The sequence below is a fragment of the Phascolarctos cinereus genome, unplaced genomic scaffold, assembly GCF_003287225.1.
Source record: "Phascolarctos cinereus isolate Bilbo 61053 unplaced genomic scaffold, phaCin_HiC Scaffold_726;HRSCAF=1367, whole genome shotgun sequence".
NCBI classification, from domain to species: domain Eukaryota; kingdom Metazoa; phylum Chordata; class Mammalia; order Diprotodontia; family Phascolarctidae; genus Phascolarctos; species Phascolarctos cinereus.
In genome coordinates this window covers 248,559,694-248,582,318 of record NW_027556098.1, presented here as the reverse complement: position 1 = coordinate 248,582,318, position 22,625 = coordinate 248,559,694, and the positions used below count along the sequence as shown (strand labels likewise).

The 22,625-nt window shown below is 39.2% G+C and overlaps 1 protein-coding gene across 1 annotated transcript in view; it reads left to right on the top strand.

Annotated features, from left to right (window-relative positions):
* FRY (FRY microtubule binding protein) overlaps positions 1-22,625 on the top strand; it is a 433,805-nt gene that overhangs the window by 387,586 nt on the left and 23,594 nt on the right. The window contains 7 exon segments of the mRNA XM_078147059.1: positions 94-264; positions 9,282-9,482; positions 10,054-10,215; positions 14,525-14,691; positions 16,917-17,106; positions 20,783-20,932; positions 21,965-22,063. Of these exon segments, the coding sequence (XP_078003185.1) occupies positions 94-264; positions 9,282-9,482; positions 10,054-10,215; positions 14,525-14,691; positions 16,917-17,106; positions 20,783-20,932; positions 21,965-22,063 (1,140 nt within the window).

Genomic DNA, 22,625 nt, shown 5'->3' with positions numbered 1-22,625 from the left:
TACAGTCCTTCTGAATAACCAGTTCCAGTTTCTAATAACAGAAACAACTGGAGGGAGTACTATTTTTCATAGGTGGAATCTTTTGATTCCTAGGTGATTTTTTCCTCGTGTGGAGATCTGGACCTTCTAGAGCACCAGACGAGCCTCGTATCTTCTGAAGACGGCACCAGAGAGCAGGAGAACATGGACGACACCAACAGTGAGCAACAGTTTAGAGTCTTCAGAGACTTTGATTTCCTCGATGTGGAGTTGGAAGATGGAGAGGTACAGTATATTATCCATGAAAATAACCCACCAGCTTTTTTCTTTGGCTAAATGTACAGTTTGCTTTTTTTTTCGCCCTCTTCCTTACCTGAGAAATAGGGAGCTCTTTGTAACAGGGAAGTTCAGCTGCCAAGCTGTAAACTGAATTTCAAACCAAGGTATTCACAGCGTTACTGCCACAGCCCAGGCCTGGCAAAAAGCTGCCATGCGCTACCTTTCTGTCTGAGCCAGTGCTGACAACTACCAAGTTCTTACTGTATGGCAGAGACCGAAGCCTCAGTGACCACACAAAGGGCTAAGTTTGTGCAACCCAGAGGTGGACTATTTTTAAAGACAAGCCCAGGAAACACTTAAGTTCTAAACCAGCCACAGGGTTATCTCTCACATCCTCCAGCTCCTGAGGCTGAGATTCTATGAATGCCTGGGTCCTTAAGGAAAAAATTCTAAGCATTTGCTCTAATTCAGTTTGTTCAGTCCTTACATGCCAAAACATGAAGTCAGAGCTTCTGGTATTCTGGATTGTCTGGGTTTGGTTTGGTTTTGTTTTAACCAAAGTTGAAGTATTAGCTCCCAAAACCACGTTCTACTTCAGGTGCTAGAGCTGTTGTGAGCTTTTTCATCAACACAGACACCTGAGGGGGGTCTGAATTCGAGTCTCAATAAATAAAAACAAGTCTTAAGTATATATTGAATATACTGTATATATGACAATATATACTATCATCAGATGCTTTCCGTTATGAGTCTTTTTTTTCCCAGGTTTAGAAAACAAAATTTGTTGGGATTTTCAAATTTTGGAATGAAATATAACAGAAAAGATGAACACACATTAGGGTTAAGGTGACGTGAAGAGTAACGTCAATCTTATTTAGTTCCTTTTGACACAATATTTTTAAATTGAGCATTTCTTTGAGGAAGGAGGGTTGAAGGAGAAAGTTTTCTTTTGTCTCCCTCTTTTTTTTTTTTTTGAAAGTGACTTTCTGGGTAAGAAAAAAAAACAATCTCCTAGTTTGGCAAAATTCATATACTTGTCTGATGATTTTGCTTTACTTTTTTTTTTAATTTAGTACCTCCTCATGCTTGATATTTAGAAGCTCACGCCTAGCACCATCTGACCCAGTTTCAGAACTTGTATCTGTTAGCCCTCAGGCCCAAGGCCTAAACTGCTGTTTTGGTGGGTGTGATCCTCCATGGAATAGTTGCCTACCCTTCCTCAACTAAGGGAATGTCACACCCCAAGAGACCCTATATCTGGCAAGTCAATGCAAATCATGGCCAAGAGATAAGATAATCATTCCCTTCCACTCACCACAGTCCCAAGACTGAGTGAGAAAACTGAACCAGTGGAAGGAAATCTTGCTACAACCGAGGACTAGTGTCCAGTGAGGAGCCTGTCCCAAAATTAATTCTTTTGTGTGAGGGGAGGAACATCACAGAACCTTCTGTAGCTGTTGGGCTAGGGGATGCTTTTTCCTGGTCTTGTCAGCTCCAGCCCATAGGCAAACTATTAAAGCCTAAACTGGTTGTGAACTACTATGATAGTGATTGGCAAAGCCTCCTCAACATCTTGCTTTAGATATTGTCGTTCATCAGGCAACATGTCCTGCACGCTACAATTTGTCCTGTGTATATAGATATATACAGGATCTCTGTGGCCTCAGAACAGTCAGAGGACTTTTCCTAGGACACATCCTCCAGTACAGGTCATCAAAGATGGGATGGCTCTGAATGAATGAAAAATAAATACAAAGCAAGCGGAGGGGATGTGTCAGCTTAGCCATACCCCACTCTATCTTGGGCTCTGTGAAGAAAAAGAATTAAGACCCAAGATAAAGAGCCCTCAGCTTCCCTTTGGTAATCATGATCTCAAATGAAATTAAAATAAAGTAGCTGCTAGATTCTTCATATGTAGTTAATAATTTCACTTGAAACTGTAAGACCCTATATTCAAATCCTAAATCATGGGATTGTAGATTCCAAGCCCAAAGGCCCCATCTGAGCCAAGTTCCCCTTGCCTCATTTTAGAAATGAAGCTGAGGCGCAGGGAGCTTCAGTTACAAGTGAAATTTTGATAAGCTAGAAAGACAGGCCATAGTTTCTCTAAACTAATGCTCCAAGTCCCTTGAAATAGTGAAGGAGGGGGATTTAAATTATAAGAAAAAGTGACAGAACTCAGTGGGTTTAAGCTAGCTACCAATCTTCACCAGTGATAAGTGTAAAGGAAGTGCTGGCAGTTTGCTATAAGAACAGTCAATTCACATGACAGTTTTAAGGTTCAGATAGTTAAGATCATTTTAACATGGATCTCCAGATCTTAGGTATGTTTCTCCTTATCCAGGACCTCGTTGTCTATCATTTGTATCACCATCTTTATTTTTCTTACTTTCACAAGTAATTCTGCTAGATTATGGACAAAAATGAACCTTCAAGGGGCCCTCTGATGCTTAGCTCTTTAAGATTGTCCTTACTAGGAAAAATAGAGGAACAAGAGGTGGTTACGTTTTGGGTGTTGTCTTATTTTTCTTGAACAAATTCTTGACTTTTTTTCACACTGAATTCATTGCTTATGAAGTAGAATTGTTACCCTTCACTTTTGATCTGAAATTATAATGAAAATACTAAGTGAACTATTTTAAGGAAAAGGGGCTATTAGTAAATTTAATTAGTAACTAGTAATGAAAATAGTGAAATATTTTAAGGAAAAGAAAAAATTAATAGATCCTCTGTCACTTTAAAAGTTAACTCATCAAGCACAACTTATAAACAGTTCAAAGGAATTGCCTGGTGGACATCTTTAAGATGAGTTGAGATCTGATTTGCAAGTTTCATGTTCCTTATCCATAACCATAACCATAAAAGGGGAAACATTCTCACGTCAGTGTGGTCTGCTGTGTTTTTTTTTCATTAGTCTGAGACATACTGAAAGTATGTCATTTTCAAAGTTTATCTGATCCAGGGCTGCAGGTTATTTCAGAAGGTTGGTTACCCTGTCCCTCTAATGATCAGTTATAGATTAACCGCTCATCTATCCTGCTTGCTGTGTTTGTACTTTCTAAGAGGCTGACGTCCAAGGATTGAATTCTTCCTCATTTTGAAAATTAAAATAGAAAAGAGAAGGGGGTGGAGGAGTGTTCAGGGAATTGGTGAGGCAGAAGAGTAGAGGGACATAATTCTGTTTTCAATCAAGGGGAAAAAAAAAGATCAAGTGAAATGTCACAGCATGAATGATGCCCTTCGTTTGTGTAACAAGAGATTATACTTAAGACATTTAAGAGCTCCTAATGAAATTTAATCTTTGCCAAAGTAATTAGAAGGGAAAAACTGAGTAGCCCATCTTTAGAATTTTAAATAATATTAATACCCTATATCAGGGTAGATAAATAGTGAACACTTTCCTTTTCCATGTCTCCCTCTGTTCTTCTAGACAATAAAAAAAAATCTAAATGAACATTTAATCCCATTTTGGTTGGTGTTTTATAGGACAGCACAAGGCGTATAGAAATATTTAGTGTATTCACAAGTCAAATATAGTGTGGGAGGAGTATTTAAATATTTCTCAATAAAATGATAATAGAATTATAAATAATTAGAGCATGCTTACATTTGTTAATAGTTATAATGCCTCCTGACTGGAGACCTCTAAGGGTAGAAGGCTGCTCAGGTGTGTCCTTTTCATCTCTAATTATTCATCAGAGCCAAAGCTGCCCATAAATCAAGACCCCTTTTCTTGTCCCACCTTGTTCCCAAGTTCCTCTAATTTCAGATCTTTGTTGAGTCAGATTTTAGATAGCTCCTATAAGAGTTTGCCCTTGAGTCTTCAATTTTTTTTTTAGTCTTTCAAAGCTGCTGTGTCTACTGATATACTTACACCTCAGCAATAAACAGACCAGGAACCACAAACATGTTTAACCCTGGTCACAATATTAAGTGATGACACATTTCACCAGCTGATGACACTCATACATTTTTCTGTGATGTAGTGAAGCAGTTTTCTCACCAATAGAAATTTAAGCTGAATAAAACAGTGTTAGAGAGTCCAAAATTATCATAGAGTAGAAAGCTATTTCCAAAATATATTTAGTTTGTCAAATAGGTCACTGAAGGTTACATTCTCCACTCATCCTAAGTTACGATTCTCTGTTGTCTGATACTGACTTTCCCATCTGGGGTTAATGCATCCTTAACTGTATCTTTTTAAAGATAAGTCTACTGAAGTAAATATTACTAGTCTTATTAGTTTCTGTTTGGTAATACTAAGGCAGATGCTTTTGAGTTTTCTGATTTCTTCAATATAATCATTTTAAATAGACCTTTTATTTGTTTTTCTATCCATTCAATCTGCAACCCAGGAACTCCAGGTAAGAAAAAATGCTATTTTTAACTCAGACATGCTAGTAGATGTTATGCATCATCGCAGACTTGTAACAATATAATTGCTTTTTCCTCCCTTCTAGAGCTGTGTGTGTGTGTGTGTGTGTGTGTGTGTGTGCGCGCGCGCGTGCACATGTGAGAGAAACCAAAGGGGTCCCCATGGCTGCTCTGCTACAAAAGTATTTTCTAAAGTTTAGAGGAATTTTTTTTCTTAAAATCTGTTATGCTCCTAGTTCTCAAAGATGCATGTTTGTCTTTTTCTAAATGAGCAAGAGATTTCAAATATATGCCTTGGGAAACATTTCTGTTCTAATCTGAGGGTTAAATGCTTTAACAGTTTACATTCTTAATTTCTACATCATAAATGTAAGCAGTAACCTGTTTAGTGTATATAGGATACATCACACACACACACACACACACACACACAGTAGAACTACTTCCAGAACAACCCTTGGATTTTGTTAGACTGGAGTACCTTTTTATTGATCAACATCATATCCAAATTCTTTTAAAAGGGATTCTGTTATGCACATGTATATACACTGATAATTACCACTCACATTTCACTATAAATCTGATGTTGCTAAACTTTAAGAATTAACATCAGTTGTTAATCATCATACTTGAAAAGAAATCCTGATTATTTAATTCCTGCAGATTCTCTATCTGAGGGTATCTGAAGGTAGTTATTTTCTGACTCGTAGAAAATCTGACCTATTCCACCCAACAGCTTTATGATCTTTAATTTTGTATATAACATCATGGAGCCAGGAAGGCACAGCTAAGAACTTGGACAACCACATAAGGGAAGATTGTTATGATTGCTCCCAAACACTATTTTTACTATGCTCAAATTTAAATGATTGCCTTTTTTGGAAAAGGTAGTGGGAGTTAAATTCTTCAGCCAGTGAAAAAGAGCAAGCCCAGCGCTGTTTTCATTGACTGCCAACAAGGGTGTTCTTTTGTCTCACTGAGAAAAACTGTTTCCTTTTTAATCACCATGGACTTTGGGTGAGGCATGGCCACAGAACGATTCAGTCACAACCCCTGAACACCAGTCATATGAGTTCATTTCCGGATGTAACTCTCTGTGAGAGTTATTCTTTATTATCCTTGGGGAATGGCTTCTTCCCAGTTCCCCTATACCCATTCTTTTTTAATTTTGGGGGGGTGGGAGTGGCAAGAGCTGGGTGCAGAAGTTAATTGAGTCACAAGAGGATGTTTTATGCACTGATGGATGTGTTTTTTCACATCTTATAGCCTTCCATCACTTTTTCTTTCATTATCTTTTTTTTTCCTTTTCTCATACACTTCCCTTTTTATCCAAATCTCAGCTTTCTTCTGGTTTTTCTTTGTATTTTTGTTCAACTAGATAGTTCAGGCTGGCAGCAGAATGAGGCTTGTTAGGCTTTTCCACCAAAAGAGAAGCAATTTATTGGGAGTTTTATCTCAACAAAATGGAAAAGTTCTGTGCTTGACTGTCTCCCTGGTTTCTCTTCTTCAACTCAAGTTGCCTTGTGAGAAAACCATAAACCTCATTTGTATGACATGGCAAATAAATAAAAGTGGCAGTTCACCTCTTCCTTCCAACTCAAGATATGTCTGCAATTGTTGCTTCCTCTATCATGGTCAACGTGGATGAGAACTAGAATAGCAAAAGATCAATTTCACTAAAAGATGGGGGAGGAGAAGAAGGGCAGAGAAAATGGTGAGCCTAGTCATGTGCTAAAAAAAATATATAAAAGAAATAGACCATTTAGCCCAGGGAAAAGAGTCACTGAATTCCTTAAATACTGCTCATTTTTTCAACATATTGGCATGGTATAGTGAAAGGATTGTCAAACTACAGTCTGTGGGCCAACCACCTGTTTTTGTACTGCCCATGAGCTTAGAATGTTGGTTTTGGGTTTTTTTTTTAACTTTAAAATAAAGTTTTATTGTATTTAAAATTGTAAAAACCATCCTTAGCTCTTGGGCTGTACAAAAACAGGCAGAGCACCAGATTTGGCTTGCTAACCATAGTTTATGGGCCCCTGGTATGGTAGATAGGAGCTGACCAATGAGACTTTCAGTTAAGTCCCACCTTTGACATGTGCTGGCTGTCACTTAACCTCCTACTGTCCCCCAGCAGTTCTCCAACCAGATGTATCAAAGTCGCTCCCTTGCCCCGGCAAAACTCCTGAGTGAGGCCCAAACCACATTAAAATGTAATTGGAAATGTTTAACAAAAATAAATTAAAATATAATACAACATAGATAATGTTTATTTGGGATTTTTCTAAGTAAATATGCTGCTGGCTGGGTTGGTTTCTATTTGAGTTTGATACCCCTGCTGTAAGACTGTGAGTTGCGGAACAGTCACCAATCTGCCTTGAGAGATAGAGGGAGTTCCTATGCCAAGGTTTCCTACTTTCATTAATCACAGATCCAGACCAAAAAAAAAAATAGTTCAATCTGCTAGATTAGGAATGCTCCCTGACATTCACTTAGCTTAGCACTTTGCTAAAATGTTATGCAAACAGTAGATACTTAATAAATGCTTGTTGACTTGAACTAAACCGTTGCCGAAGAAAAATACTTCATTTTCCAAATAACATCTGCCTTGCTATGTGCCCATAAAAACTATGTCATTTACCCTCGTAGAATGCATCAATCCATTGGCAGCTTCCCTGGATTCCAAGTGATACTTTTTCTTGGCCAGGTACAACCTTGACCACCAAAGGATAGGTTGTTTTGTTTTTTTTAATTGCAAATTAACAAGCAGTACTTCGCTTACGAAAGTCCTTTGTAATAAAGGTGATTTAGAATGTTCATTTGCTAGGTCAAAATTTAATTCCTTTTTTTCTGTGCCCTGTTTGGTTTTATTTCAACCCTCGATTAAGTATATTTAAATACACTGGAAGCCATGTTTGTGGTAGAAATAGAAATCATGTACCCAAACTGTCCCGTAATCAGTCAGTGAGTTCATCAACAAACATCTATTCAGTGTCTACTATGTGCCAAGCACTAAGTGCTGGGAGATACAAAAATAGAAGTGAAAGTTCCCGCCCTCAAGGATCTTAGCATTCTAATGGAGGAGACAATATGTACATATATAAGTGTATTTCAGAATATTTATAAAATTAAATAAAGGTAATTTGGGGAGGAGGATACTAGCAATTGGGGAAAATCAGGCAAGGCTTCAGTATAAGAGGCTTGACACTTACTAGCTGTGTGACCTGGGTAAGTCACATAACCCTGATTGCCTCACTGGAAAAAAAAAAAAAGAAAGAAAGAATCCAGAGATAAGTAGAAGCCAGACAAGAAAGGTGTTCGATCTAGACAGAGGGAACAGCCAGCCAGCCAAGAAAAAGGCGTTTAAGAAAACAGTTTCACAAAATGGGTAGCTAGGTGATGCAGTGAATAGAACACATGACCTAGAGTCAAGAAGTCCCGAGTTCAAATACCACCTCAGACATTTACTAGCTGTATGACCCTGGGCAAGTCACTTAACCTATGTTTGCCTCAGTTTCCTGATCTGTAAAATGGTTACCTTCCAGGGTTGTTGTGATAGTCCAATGAGATAATGACCATAAAGCACTTAAGCATAGTGTCTGGCTCAGAGTATGCACTGTATGAATGTTAGTTGTTATTATCGTTGTTATTATTGTTATTACTCCCCAGTATATCTGAAAGGTCCCAGAATTTCCTTGCCCTTCCTTTTACTCCCTTTTCAACACAGGGTACCATAAGGCCCACATTTATTTCTCTAAAGATCATGGAAGCTTGAAAAAAAATTACTTTTTTAATCTTTTTTTTCTTCACGTTGCCAGTGAGCCAATTTCTCTTTATATCAAATCATCTCTTTCCAAAATGAGGTCTGAGGCTAAGCCTTATGTGTGTCTTGTCTAAAGCCATCATGGTTTTCCCTCATTCTGAAGATATTCAGATATGTGCCTTGAGCAAAAGATGCTTTTAGCCTTTGCATTTTGCATGTTCAGTCCGGTAATGCCCAGCTTCATCCTGATAGCCCTTAACACTGCATTTTATCTTTATTGACTGTAAAAACTGCTGTGGCAGAAACCAATGGGGATGTTTAAATTCTGTTCTTAGTCTGAATACACAAAGGATTTGGGGAGTGTGGGGCATAGCCACATAGTGACATGGAACTGCCACCTTTTTTTTTTCCTGTCCTGAAAATAGTATTAGACAGAAAGGTCTTTTGAAGGGCTTTAAGTCTATTAATTACTTAGTACCTTTTTTCTTACAAATGTTTTAAAACAGACAGATGTTCTCATCATTGAGCAAAATCAGTGTTTAAAAATGTAAAATCACTTAGCATGTTAAAAAGAAATGATCATACTGGAAATAATAAAAAGAAATAATAATAGCTTGCATTTTTTTCCTGTTTTCGCCTATCTGTAGGATACTTAGTGATGGTTGAGGCTTCTCTTTACAACTGAAATGTATATTTATGTGGACATAGTTTGCTTTTTCACATCCTACAAAAATAACTCTAGTCTACAGTGTCATTTCGGGTCAACAACATTCATTGTTTAAAGATTTTTTTTTCTAAAGTAGGCAAACTAGTGAAATGTGTGAAAGTGTAAATGGGGTAATAGAGTTTGGCATAGAAATCAGGCTTACATTGATGATGATTTCAGGGTGAAAGCATGGACAATTTCAACTGGGGAGTGCGCAGGCGTTCTCTGGATAGCCTGGACAAGTGTGATATGCAGCTATTGGAGGAGAGCCAACTTTCAGGAAGTACTCCCAGCCTAAATAAAATGAACCATGAGGATTCAGATGAGTCATCAGAGGAGGAGGACCTCCCAACCAGCCAGATCCTGGAGCACTCCGATCTAGTAAGTAGCCCCTTTACTATTTTAGATATTGGCAGATTTGTTCTGATTGATTCAAGTTTACTGTTGCAGCCAAAGAAACTTTCCAAAGCTGCTGGATGAGAATCTGGACTGATAGGCTCTGTCTAATGGAATGGGGTGGGTTTTTTTTTTCCTGTAGGTGGAAAATGCAAAAAACAAAAACCAACAACACCTCTTAGATGAAGCATTGCAAACCCAGAAAGCAAACACCAGATCTGACAAGGCTACCTTTTCTTTTCCCCCAGCAGGCCTGTATGCCTGATTCACTTTAAACCCTTCTCTGAATTTTTAGGAAACATGTCATGTTTCCTGCATTGTGGTTTAAAAAAAAAAAAACAACAATAAATACCTTATAAACCTGCCCCAGGATAACCTGTTGCCATGGTTAAAGTCAAATACACAGAAATAGATCGGGGGCGGGGGGGGGGGTGGAGAATAAATGCTTAGAAGAGGAAAAACTAATGAATAGCCATGAAACACAACCTAGTGTAAAGAGCATGAGCAAATTTGGAAAAGAGTCTCTTCACACCATTTTTTCTCTTTTTTTAAACAGATCATGACCCTTTCCCCCTCTGAGGAGGCAAATCACATGGACTCGCTCACCATATCATGTGATACGACTACTGCTGACCCTCATGCTTTTAACACCAGAACATCTAGCTTTGACGTTTCTTTGACTGATATGAATAATCTACAGGTGTCTGAGGGTTCTAAGGTGAAGGACTTTTGGGAGTTCTATCATCGTAGTTCCTTTTAAATTCCACTTTTTAAAATAGTCTTGGTTTTCTAAGATTTCTCCTGGGATTGATTGATTGTGGGCAACATATTCTTTTCTTCTTCTTACTCCATTTAAAACTATATGAAGAGTGTGTTCATGGGACACATCCTTACCAGATTACTGCATGTTGATCTTCTTGGTTTAAAAAATATATATATTTGATTTGGGGCCTTTTGAATGAAGTATTTTGCACTTTCTGCATAGCTCAAGAGCTGCTGATTAATAGCAAAATCAAATCTATGTGTGTTGCAGAGCCTGGGGATCATTGCAGCTGTTGTCTGAACTGAATTGTGTGGAGCAGTGTTCACTTGGGTGTGGGTGTGCATGTTTTCTTGTGAGATTTTTCCATATGTGGGAACCAATTGTGTAGTTTGCCCATGGCATTCAATTCTTGCCCTTTGGGCATGTCCTTGAAATTTTCCATGCCAATCACAGTATTAGGCTAGATTTGCACAAAACAGTTCTTACCAGCTGTCTGAAGTGGACCGTGAATTATGGACATAATTTCCTTACTAAGAAAGGTTGATTTTTTGGTTTCATCTGATATGATTTATGTGGATTTCCCTTTATTTGTAATTTTTTATCAGAATAGCCAAACCAGTCCTGCCCACAAAATTATCTACCATACCCCATGCTTCCATATTACATATATGGAATGGGGGCACTGGACTTTTGATTTTACTGTTACAGCAAATTCCTGAATGAGAAAACGCCCTTTACCAATTCAAGTCAGCACCTTCTTAGCAATGTATAGTCTTAGATAATTGCTTAGAGAAGAGAGATAAAGTAACTTGTCCAGGGTCCCACAGGCACTACATGTTAGAGATGGGGCTTAACCCCAGGTCTTCCTGATTTCAAGGCCAGCTCTCTGTCCTCTACTCCACACTACCTTTGTACACATAAGGGTGGGAATTGGATTAGTCATAACTGACATTAGTATGGTACTTTAAGATTTACAGTTCTCTACACACGCTATTGATCCTCCAGTTCATGAGTAGACCCAGCAGGTATTATTGTCACCATTGTTATGGGAGAAATATCTCCTCTCTGAATTCATGTAGTAGGTAATTGCTGCCAAAATTTACCACAGTGAAGAAATTACAGAGGTAAAAACCTAGGTTTTAATATTATGCTCAAGCATAGGTTCAAGCCTCAGAGAAAATGATAAACTTGAACCATCATTAGGATTCTAACAAGGCTTCTTATAGGCAAACGTACATCTTAGCAACACAGAAATAATTCTTTTACATCTTGCAATCTTGTACATTCCTCTTATACCATAAAAGTTAAAGAGATGATAGATCTATAATCCCATACTTCCACCAATATCAGAAAAGTTGAACAAACTTAGTTAAACAGAGATAATCTCATACATCCCCTGAAGAAACAAAACTCGTCAAACAAACTTTATAAGCAAATTTAGTCAAGTTACAGATTAAACTGCATTTAGAGAATTCACAAATGGGCTGATTAAGGAGGACAATTTATATGTCACTAAGGAGTCAAGGACAGTTGAGATTTTTCCTCTGGCTTTTTATCTAAGGAACGTGTAAGGCTGTTAAGTAAATTTTGCCTCCCATGGGACAGGTTTGGTCAGGTGAAGTTAACATTAACAGAAGACGGGGTTTCGGTTAATCAAAGTTGCAAGAGGAATAAAAGGAAATAAAAAATTCCCATTATACCCCATTTTACAGATAAGGAAATGGGTTCAGAGGTAATGTTACTTCATTGTGGTTACATAGCTAGTAGGTATCAATAGTGCTCTGTAAAATAATAATAATAATAATAATAATGATAAAGTAATAATAATACCAACAAAGTTCCTGTTGGCCAATTCACATAGGCTAAGACTTAATTTTCCTGGGTTTGATTCTGTGTTATAGTTGGGGATCAAAGAGAGTATGAAAGAGGGGAGGTGGTTGAAGAAGACAGCAGGATATGACTTTGTAGAGAAATATTCTTTCATCTCTAAAAGCTCACTGGTCAATCAACAAGCATTCATTAAGCACTGCTATAGCTAGGCTTACAGAGCTAGTTCATTTGTAGGTTTTCAGTTCTTCTTGAAGTCATGAACATCACAAGTGCTACATATAGCAAAATCCAGGCAAGTTTTTCTTGCTCAGAACATGAGGTTCATCCTCAGTTTCTTAAAGAATTCGTGTGAATGAGTTTCATCATATACTCCCCTCACCCTTATATAAAGCAAGTTCTATTTTTTAAGACTGGGAAATACTCTAAGCTCACTTTATGATATATCTCATGAGGTCATGGGAATCTATAAACTGAAAAAGATCACAAGTGGGAAAATCTATACTATATTTTTTCACCCAGACCGGTGGTTTCATTATTGTGAGGATTCCCCATATACTCATCATCTGTAATTTATTGGCTTACAGAGTTGCTTGGAGCACTGATTGGTCAAATGATTTAAAGCTAGCAGATGTCCGAGGGAAAACTTGAACCCTGGACTTCCTGACTCCCCAGCTGGCCCTGTCTCAACTCCCCCTAGTTCTGCCTCTCATTTCACTAGTGGGCAGACAGATTCTATTGACCAGCATATTTAGTTTACATGAGGAGCATTTCTAGGTTGACTTCATTGAATAAGCACTAGGAGCAGGAGCTTTGCCAAGTTAGTATAATTTTTTTCCCCAAAAGTTTCCCAAAAAAAGAGGGAGCTTTCTGACTGGAGGGGATATAAGTACCAGGGATCTCCTGTTAAGTGTAAAAAGTGTTTCCCTAGACATTCTTTATCAAAAGAAAACCAGAGTAAATGGTATTGCAATTTCTTTCCATATTAAAATGTTTGATTGTTATTATTTTCTCCATTTTTCTATGTCCAGTTCTATAAAATCCAGCTAACTAGAGAAAGCTAATTAAAATTTGATATTTTTAGGGCTTGCCCAAATACCACTTTTTTTTTAAATCTGGAAAAGTTTGACATTGTTTAATATTAGTATAATCGCTTACTAGCTGTGTGACCCTGGGAAGGTCACTTAACCCCAATTGCCTAAAAAAAAGTGTAATCAGTGCAAAACCATCCATCCTTCTTCATGAGTGCTGACTTTCTTGCATTGCTTCAGCTTTCTGTGAAATAAGGAACCCCCAAAACCCTTCAACCTAGATCTTACCATGGCAACAAAGCTGTCATTTAAAAGGAGTAAGTAATGAGAGCTGATAAAACCCAGTAGTCCTACTCCCTAAAGACTTGAAAACATAGCCTAATAATGAAAAGTCCTTTCTTCCTGCTTTAAAATTCCTATGAATTCACCTGGCCCATTGGCCCTATTTCTGTTATGCTCACAATGTCACATACTCAGGAGGTTGTCAGATATTAACTTGTGATAATCTTTCACTGTGGATGTTGATCATATTCACGTAAATTTTTATTCTCTTTTTTTTTTGGTTTGTTTTTGTTTTAAGAAACTGACTCACCAAAGCATATCCATGCACTTTTTTTTCCCACTTTGCTCTTTTGTTCCATGATCCAGTTGCCTTCCTTCCTTTCTTAACAGAACAATCAGTTCTCTGGCTGGTTTCCCCCTGGCCCAGGTTCAGGCACACCCTCCTTTTCCGTTTCTTTACTGTCTTGTTCCTGCCCTTCAGCAGGCCTAGTGCGGCTGTGTTCCATAGACCTTTCACTTGGATGCCCAGCTCAGCCAAGTCAGCTCTTACCTTCAAAGCTGTCATCCTTAGTGGGCTTCTCTAGGGGCAAAATGTAAAGCTAGTGTATCTTAGGACAGTCCCAATTTGGAAAAGGTGAACAGAAACCCCATCTGACTCTGAGTCACAAGATCTAAGGTACTTTGCATCAGAGAGTTCTAGGTTTGAAGCTGATGGACTCCCACTAGGTTTAGGAGTCAGAGGGGGTTGGTCCTTGTCCTGGCTCTGCTAGTGAGACTAGTGTAGCCTTTACTTCTCTGGGCCCCATTTCCTCATATTTAAAATGGGGGCATCAGACAGGGGTATCCCTAAGGACCTGTCCAGCTTCTCACATCATGATTCCATCAGGTAAAAGAAGGAAGACTAGGGAAAGAGTAAACAATGTTTATTAGAGATATTTGGAAAATGACAAAGTCATGAGCTAGAAGATGGGTTTTTTGGAACATGAATGCCCTCATTCCTTTCTTTTTAAAGATTTCACTCTCTCTTTTTTTGTCATTTTTCCTTGATTTAGCAAATTTTCCTGTTAATAGGTTTCCTTACAGTTGTAACATGTTTGCTTTTTCTTCTCCATTTGTCCTTTCAGGCTGAAGGTGTCAATGAAGAGGAAGATACCACGGTGCACGAAGATGAACTTTCTGGTTCTATCAACGAACTCCCAGCAACATTTGAGTGCAGTGATAGCTTCAGCCTAGACATGACTGAGGTTGAAGAAAAAGGGGACCGAGCATTGGACCAGTTTACTCTTGCAAGGTAAAAAAAAAGAAAAGAAAAGAAAATTCCTTATGGCACAGAGTGGTACCATTATATAACTTTATTTAAGCTCAAGTATAACTAAGTACCTTCTTAACTATTTTAACAGCTCAGAATCTATGAATTCAGCAAGACATTTATTAAGCACCTACTTCGAGTAAGGTTCTGTATTAGGCTAGATAGTCCTAAATAGTCAAATGAAGTATTTGAAAATGTGAAGCCTAAGTGCTTTACAAATATTAACTCATTTGATCCTTACAACAGCCCTGGGAAGTAGATGTTGTCATTTTCCCATTTTACTGAAGAGGAAACTGAGGCAGACAGACATTAAAATGACTTGTCCAGGGTCATAAAACTAGTAACTGAAGTCAATTTGAACAGGTCATTATATCTGTTTTTCTCAAGGGTTCCCCAGGATTACCTCTTCAGAGGTATCAAAGTAGGACTTTGTGTGGGAACTAACCAAAAAGTAATCCTGCCCTCAAGGAGTTTACGTTTTACTGGCTTTTTACTATACATGACATTCTCTCTCCCTCTTTTCCATGCTTTTGCACCCTCTTCTTATCTCCACTTCAGAGAATCCTTAACTTCCTTCTCAGACACCATCTCATATACATGAAGCTTCTCTCATCTCTCCAGTTGTTAGTGCTATGTTCCTCTTGAAACTTCAAAGCATATACAAAGTATTTTGTTATTTGTATATAGATTGTTTCCTTCTAGTAGAGTGTAAGCCCTTTAAGGTTAGAGACTGTTTCATTTTTGGCTTTACATATCAGTTTGTTGTTGAATTGGGGGCTGTGGACAGGTAAGCAAACAAATATAAACTAAGTTGAGAAAAGTGAGAATTCTAGCAAACTGTATCATTTGACACAGTGAGGAGGGATAATGCCTACCCAATTCTGTTGCCCCCCCTTAACAGAGAGGCCTGTTTGACCATTTGACCCGCTGTTCTCAGGATAGAGCATCAGTTGGGTTGCGGCCACCCCAACTCATACTGTGCAGGTTTCCTGAGCTTTGTGAAAGCAAAAAGAGAGATTAACAAAAGAACTCATCAAAACAAAGGACTTAGCACAAAAAAAGCAAGAAAGATGTGTGTGGTTAAATTTGTGTAGGTTTTAAAAGCCTTAAAGATAATAAACAGATGGCAAGCTTAGAAATAAGAGGCTTTTCATAAACTGAAAGATCTAAGTTCCTTTAAGTGGCTGCTTTCAGCATGGTGGTGAAATTCAAAGATGTGTTTCATTTGGCCTGGAAGCATCAGTAAAGGAAACTAGGAAAGGACAAAGACAGGATCCTTGTGATGAACCCACAAAGCGGTCTTGAAGAGACCCAACAAAATGCTAAAGACACCAGGAATTCCTGAATCCACTCACTGTTAAAGGCCCAAGATAAAAACTGAGCAGAAACTTTTAGATATGATGAAAAAAAAATCCTCTATTAAAGATTGGTAGATCTGCACATCAATCTATCACCCTTGATCCATAGAAAGGCAATGGATAGATAGTATAGAATAATGCCATCGAGGTGGCACAGTGGATAGAGCACCCGGCCCTGGAGTCAGGAGTATCCAAGTTCAAATCTGGCTTCAGACACTTGACATTTATAAACTGTGAGACCTTGGGCATGTCACTTAACCCTAATTGCCTCACCAAAAGATACTGGAGTGATGTGCTGTTTCCTTCTCCAGCTCATTTTATTTTTATTTTTATTTTTTATTTTGGGAGCCAGTTGGGGTTAAGTGACTTGCCCAGAGTCACACAGCTAGTAAGTGTTATGTGTCTGAGGCTGGATTTGAACTCAGGTCCTCCTGACTTCAAGACCAGAGCTCTACACACTGAGCCACCTAGCTACCCTTCAGCTCATTTTACAGATGAAGAAACAGAGGCAAGCAAAGGTTAAGTGATTTGCCCAGGGTCACACAGGTAGTAAGTATCTGAGGCTGGATTTGAACTCAATTCTTTCTGACTCCAGGACTGGCACTCTATCCACTGTTCCACCTACTACCCCTATTCTTTTCCTCTCTTTTACCTAGAACTATAAAAGAGCAGTAGAGAGCTAAGAAAATGAAAAGCCAGGCTGGAAAGCAGCCTTGGAGAGAACTAGTCTATTTGTCTGTCTAGAAATGGTCTATTTCATTTTATTGGTCAGAGTTCTGAGGATTTGTTGTCAATTTTTTACAAAGCATGGTTTGGTGAGGTTGTCAAGCCTCGTTTCTTCTCTTCCAGCTATGGAGATGGAGACAGGGGCATTTCTCCGCCACCTTCACCCTTCTTCTCTGCCATCCTGGCTGCTTTTCAGCCAGCTGCATGTGATGATGCAGAAGAAGCCTGGCGCAGTCATATCAACCAGCTCATGGGAGACTCAGACGGCTCCTGTGCCGTGTACACGTTTCATGTGTTCTCCTCCTTGTTTAAGGTAAGTCTTTGGATGAAGGCATTCAAGGTTGTTGTAGCATTAGACTCACGTGAGTCCAAAAGTACAGACACTCACCAGCGTTCTCTTTGTCAGCCCTAAACCCTCCTTTCCATCTCCTTTACTCCCGTACAGAAATTTCCCTTAGAAAATTGGTTGGAAGTGCTTATTATATCTTTTTCTCCAGCCACTCTGGCCTCTTCTAAAACTGTCATCTCTGTCAAGAAGAGGCAGACGGGTACAGCTGCTACTGAGTGGCACCATCTGCCACCCTCATTCCCGCACACTCACTGCCCCAATACTGCTTTCTTTGGTGTCTGGGTTTCCTTTCCTTTTCACCCATCTCCCTCCAACTCACCTCCTCCTTTTATTTCATTCCATTTCTTCTTTGGGCCTATACTTCCCATCTGTTCTTTAGATATGCCACTGGTGACTACAAACATGGCTTACTACCATTCATAGCAGCCATGTGAGCAAACCTAATGAAGGCTATTCTCCATAACCCCTCTCTGGATAGCCCTTTCAGATAGGACTTGCTACCCTCACCTACCCCAGCAATTTTACAAGACTGCACAGAAGTACAGGGACACTCATCCTCAGAACAATGCAACTGAAAGAATACTCTGTCTGTCTCTCTGTCTCCCTCTCTCTCTCTATTTCTCTCTGTATCTGTTACACACACACACACACACACACACACACACACACACACACACACACATCTTCTTTGATCCTGACCTAACCTTTTTTTTTCTTTTCCTTTTTTTTTAGGGGGGGGTTAGGCAATGGGGTTAAGTGACTTGCCCAGGGTCACACAGCTAGTAAATGTTATGTGTCTGAGGCCGGATTTGAACTCAGGTGCTCCTGAATCCAGGGCCAGTGCTCTATTCACTGTGCCACCTAGCTGCCCTCTTTTCCTTTTTTTTTTTTTTACAATTTCCTTTGTTATTATGAACTTAATGATCATCAGCAAACATGAACTTTCTAGTAGACAAAGAACAAAAAAGGATTGTATGCAAAACTGTTAACTTTTTACATCATTTCTAAGTGGGTGTTACAGTTAACATGGTAGTCATAAAATTACCCTTTGTTTGGGTCCCCTTGTGAACGTCTTTGTTTTCTTCTGTGTTTTTAGTGTTCTGTTGATACTCTTTTCTGTGCTGTATCATTTCACTTCCTGCCCTGTAATTCACTCCACTCCATCCCAGGCCCTCCCTTTTAACAAATAAATGTACTCAAGCAAAACAAATCAACACATTGGCCTTAATTTTCTTAAATTTTCTGTTCCACCACATGCCTGGCATTGGTTATGGCTTCCCTGTCCACTCTTTGGCCTGGTTTGTCTACTCTGGTAAAGAGTACTTGTCTGCTTTCCTTTTTTGCATCCCATCTCAGCCTCTGACCTGTGTTTGCCCCAGCCCTTCACCATTCCTGGCTCACATTTCCTACTTATTGACCCCAGCTCTTACACAGCCCTGGTCTGAATTGTCAATCTCAACACTTGTGCACCGGACTGGCCATCCCCATCACTTATAACCATTCATAGTGCCTTCTCTCCTAACCTTGATCCCATTCACCCCATTAGGGCAGGTGCCTAGGACCCAGCCCCTCGCTGAAACCAGGCAGTCAGGGCTGATAGCAGATATTCTGCTATACCTTCCACCGAGGAAAGGAATGTGGAGAATTAGAGGACCTGGAAGACAGTGACTTAGCACTGAGTCTACTCTGAGGATGTCACAGGGCTACACTCTATAAAACACAAAGGATTTCAGGGCTGTAGAGGACAAGATTATTGCCCCAGAGGTGCTGTGCCTTGCCTCAGGCCAACTGGATCTCTTCAGGGTGAGATGGTACACCAGCATCCATCATTTCTGAAGCAGAGCCTTCTGGAAGACTAAGCACAGCGAGGTGGGGCAGCGGATGGAGCACTGGGCTGGGAATCAAAGACTCATCTTTGTGAGTTCAAGTCCAGCCTCAGACACTTACTAGCTGTGTGACCCTGGGCAAGTCACTTCACCCTGTTTGCCTCAATTTCTTCATCTGTAAAATAAGCTGGAGAAGGAAGTGGCAAACCATTCCGATATCTTTGCCAAGAAAACTCTAAGTGGGGTCACAAAGAGTTAGTCAAGGCTGAACAACAACAAAGGCACTCTTTTAGAAGAGGAAGTTAGATAGCAAATCTCTGACATGAAAGTTTACCCTTTGGGGAGATTCTGGTGTAGGCCCAGCCCTTGCCTCAAAGTTAATCTGTGGCTAAATCAGCCTTCTGAACATGTTTTCAACTGCATAGTTGTCCACCCAGCCTTAGTTCCTGCATGCAGCCTTCTTCAGCACACCTGATTTTCCTCTTCTATTAGAGTCTCTAGCTTTTCCACCTGTATCCTATCCCAGCCTTCTGATTCTTATTTACCAGGACATTGGTTCACATTTCAGAATTGGCCTGACCAAATATTTGCCCAGTTATCCCTCCCTCAACCCTGATGTAGCAGACTTATTTAACCATTAAACTTGTTCCTGTATGGATAATACTTGCTGCCCTGGCCTTGTCTATTACCAAACTAGGTGGAGAGAATACTATCATTAACAGGCTGAGCAGGAAGAAGTTTTGCTTGGCTTTTGTCATAGAGTAAGTGTCTGTACTAGGGGACAACTACAAGGAATATGTTTCTGAAAATGGGCCATCCACTTGGCTTTTTCAATAGATCGAATTTTAGCTTTGCCATCAAAATATTCCTCTTCTCTTAGACATTGTTCTCTTCCATAATAAAATGGTTTAAATTCATTTTTTCAGCTTCATACATAGAACAAAGTCTTGTGTTCACCTCATATCCATTTCTATAAAATGCTACCTAATAATAACAGAAGCATATTGTGTAGCAAATGTAGATGATAAAATCTGTGCAGATACCTCATGTGCAGTTTTCTTATAATTAATCCTCTGCAGCCATCGTCTGATGGTGTGTGTTTACCATTTTCCCATTTATTTTCTATTGAGTCTGAACACCTCATGTCTAGGTATGTAGACCTGTGCTTTATTAAAGGGGAATTTTGATTTTAAAAAAAGAAAGAAAACCTTAGTGGCATTACCTGTAATTTTGGAAGCACCATACTATATTTTTTAAATTCATTTTTTCTTTACAAATTTGTTGCATTGTTATCCTGCTAGTCAGGTCTCAGGCAACTCTCACACATAGACAAGTACTTATAGCTGAATGAACCATATGGGTTGTGTCTGTATAATGATGGCGGTTATGAACTAAATGAGGAAACCTGGGTTCTGTGGGGCTTGAGGATCTGTGCATCCCCCCCAAAAATGCCACTTTAGTGCTGGCAGAGAGGACATGAGAAATAGCAGTGTGCCACCCAAACAGAAGGGAAATTTGCAGGAATAAATGCATTCTTCCATGAACGTGTGTGATTACAGGAACGAACTCATATGATAAAAGACAAAATAGTTTCCATCTCCTCAGCTTCTGCTTCGCCTCAGAAGATTATTATTTAGGAGACTTTTTAAACAAATATATTTGTTTGCCCTTGAGGGAAGAGAACTTGTTTCAGGCTTGTTCTCATTGTTTAAAGAAGGAAAAATAAAAAATAGTTTGGGGGAATAAAGACAATTCATCTTCATGTGAGAAAGATGCCAGTGAGTTGGGGGGGGGGGTTTGTGTGTCTCTTTCAGAATATTCAGAAAAGGTTCTGCTTCCTGACTTGTGACGCGGCCAGTTACCTTGGGGACAACCTTCGGGGAATTGGCTCCAAATTTGTTAGTTCTTCCCAAATGCTGACCTCCTGCTCTGAATGCCCGACCCTTTTTGTGGATGCTGAGACAGTGAGTATCCTCCAGACTGGATTAACAGCGAATGGTATGCCCAGCTTAGACAGCCAGTCAATCACAAACCTTCATTAAGTGCAAGGCACCCAGCTAAGTCCTAGAGCTCTGTGGCTTGGAGGCAACTAGGTGGTACACTGGGCCTGGAGTCAGGAAGACCTGAGTTTAAATCCAACCCCAGGTCTTCCTGATACTTATTAACTGTGTGACCCTGGGCTAGTCATTTAACCCTCTTTACCTCAGTTTCTTCATCTGTAAATTGAGCTGGAGAAAGAAATGACAAACCGCTCCAATATCTTTACCAAGAAAATCCCAAATGAGATCACAAAGAGATGGAAATAACTGAAATGACTGAACAGCAACAGCTAATAACAGTTTAGCATTGAAAACTTCTGGAGAGGATGTAGAAAGAAAGCAGGATTTTTTTTGTATTAATTTATTTTGATTTATTAACAATCACATCCATAAGCTTTTGAGTTAAGAAAACAGGATTTAAAGCCAGAAGACCCCTGGGTTTGAATCCTGACTCTGATGTTTATTTATTAGCCCTAAGATTCTGGGCTCTCTGAGCCTCAGTTTCCCTGTCTGTAAGGTGAAACTAAACGTACTTGTACTATCTACTACCTCACCCTGCTCTTTAAATGCTGTAAACCTTAAAGTACCATGTAAATGTGACCACATAAGCATATACATCAGTGTGTACATATATGCATATACACATATATATATGTTGTTGTTGTTCAGTCATGTAAGAGGCCGGATTTGAACTCATGAAATGAGTCTTCCTGACTCCAGGCCTGAAATCTGTCCACTGCAACACCTAGCTGCCCACGCACATAAATGTACATGCCCACTAATATATGTACATATGTACCCTGGTTATATATACACAGTATATGTAGGTTCCCATATATCCTACTACCTGCCCTGGCAATATTTCTAAATAGCAATTCTTCTCAATTTGTACAGTCATGCCTTTCCAAATGTTTGTAAGTAATTTAATCATTACAGAACTCCTTCCTGTGTCTTTAGCTCCTATCCTGTGGACTTCTTGATAAGCTGAAGTTCAGTGTTCTAGAACTGCAAGAATATCTGGATACCTACAACAACAGAAAAGAAGCCACTCTCTCAGTAAGCCATGTGTTTTTTGCTGTTGGATTAGTTAACGCTAAGTGTGGCCAATAAGCAGTAAAAAGAACATTTGGATTAGAGGGTCCAAATATCTGGATTCAAAGCCCAGCTCCATTGCTTTTTACCAGTAGGACCTCGGTCCTACTTGGGCTTCTCTGGGCCTGTCGTAGAAGATGATCTTCAAGGATCCTTGCAGCTCTCACTGTGTGGTTCTATGATCTCTTTAAGTGTGAGTTGTGAGGCTGTTGTCAGAATCTTAAGGCCTCTCCCTACCTCCTTGTGGGGTAGAAATGATAATGACTCTTTCCCTCCATAGAGATCAGAATGTGAATTTAAGACCAGGAGTGAAATGATGCTGGGTTCAATTATATTAGTGACATCCTTAGAAAAAAATATATTGGGTACTGCTCTTGATTCTTAATGACTCTATTAAAAAGCCAGAAAAAAGTGGGACTCTGTTTTGATTTTTAAAATCCTTTTTAAGTTTTTCTAGGAACTCTTTTTGGGCCTGAAATCAATTCATATTTTCCTTTGAGGCTTTGAATGTAGCTGTTTTGACTTC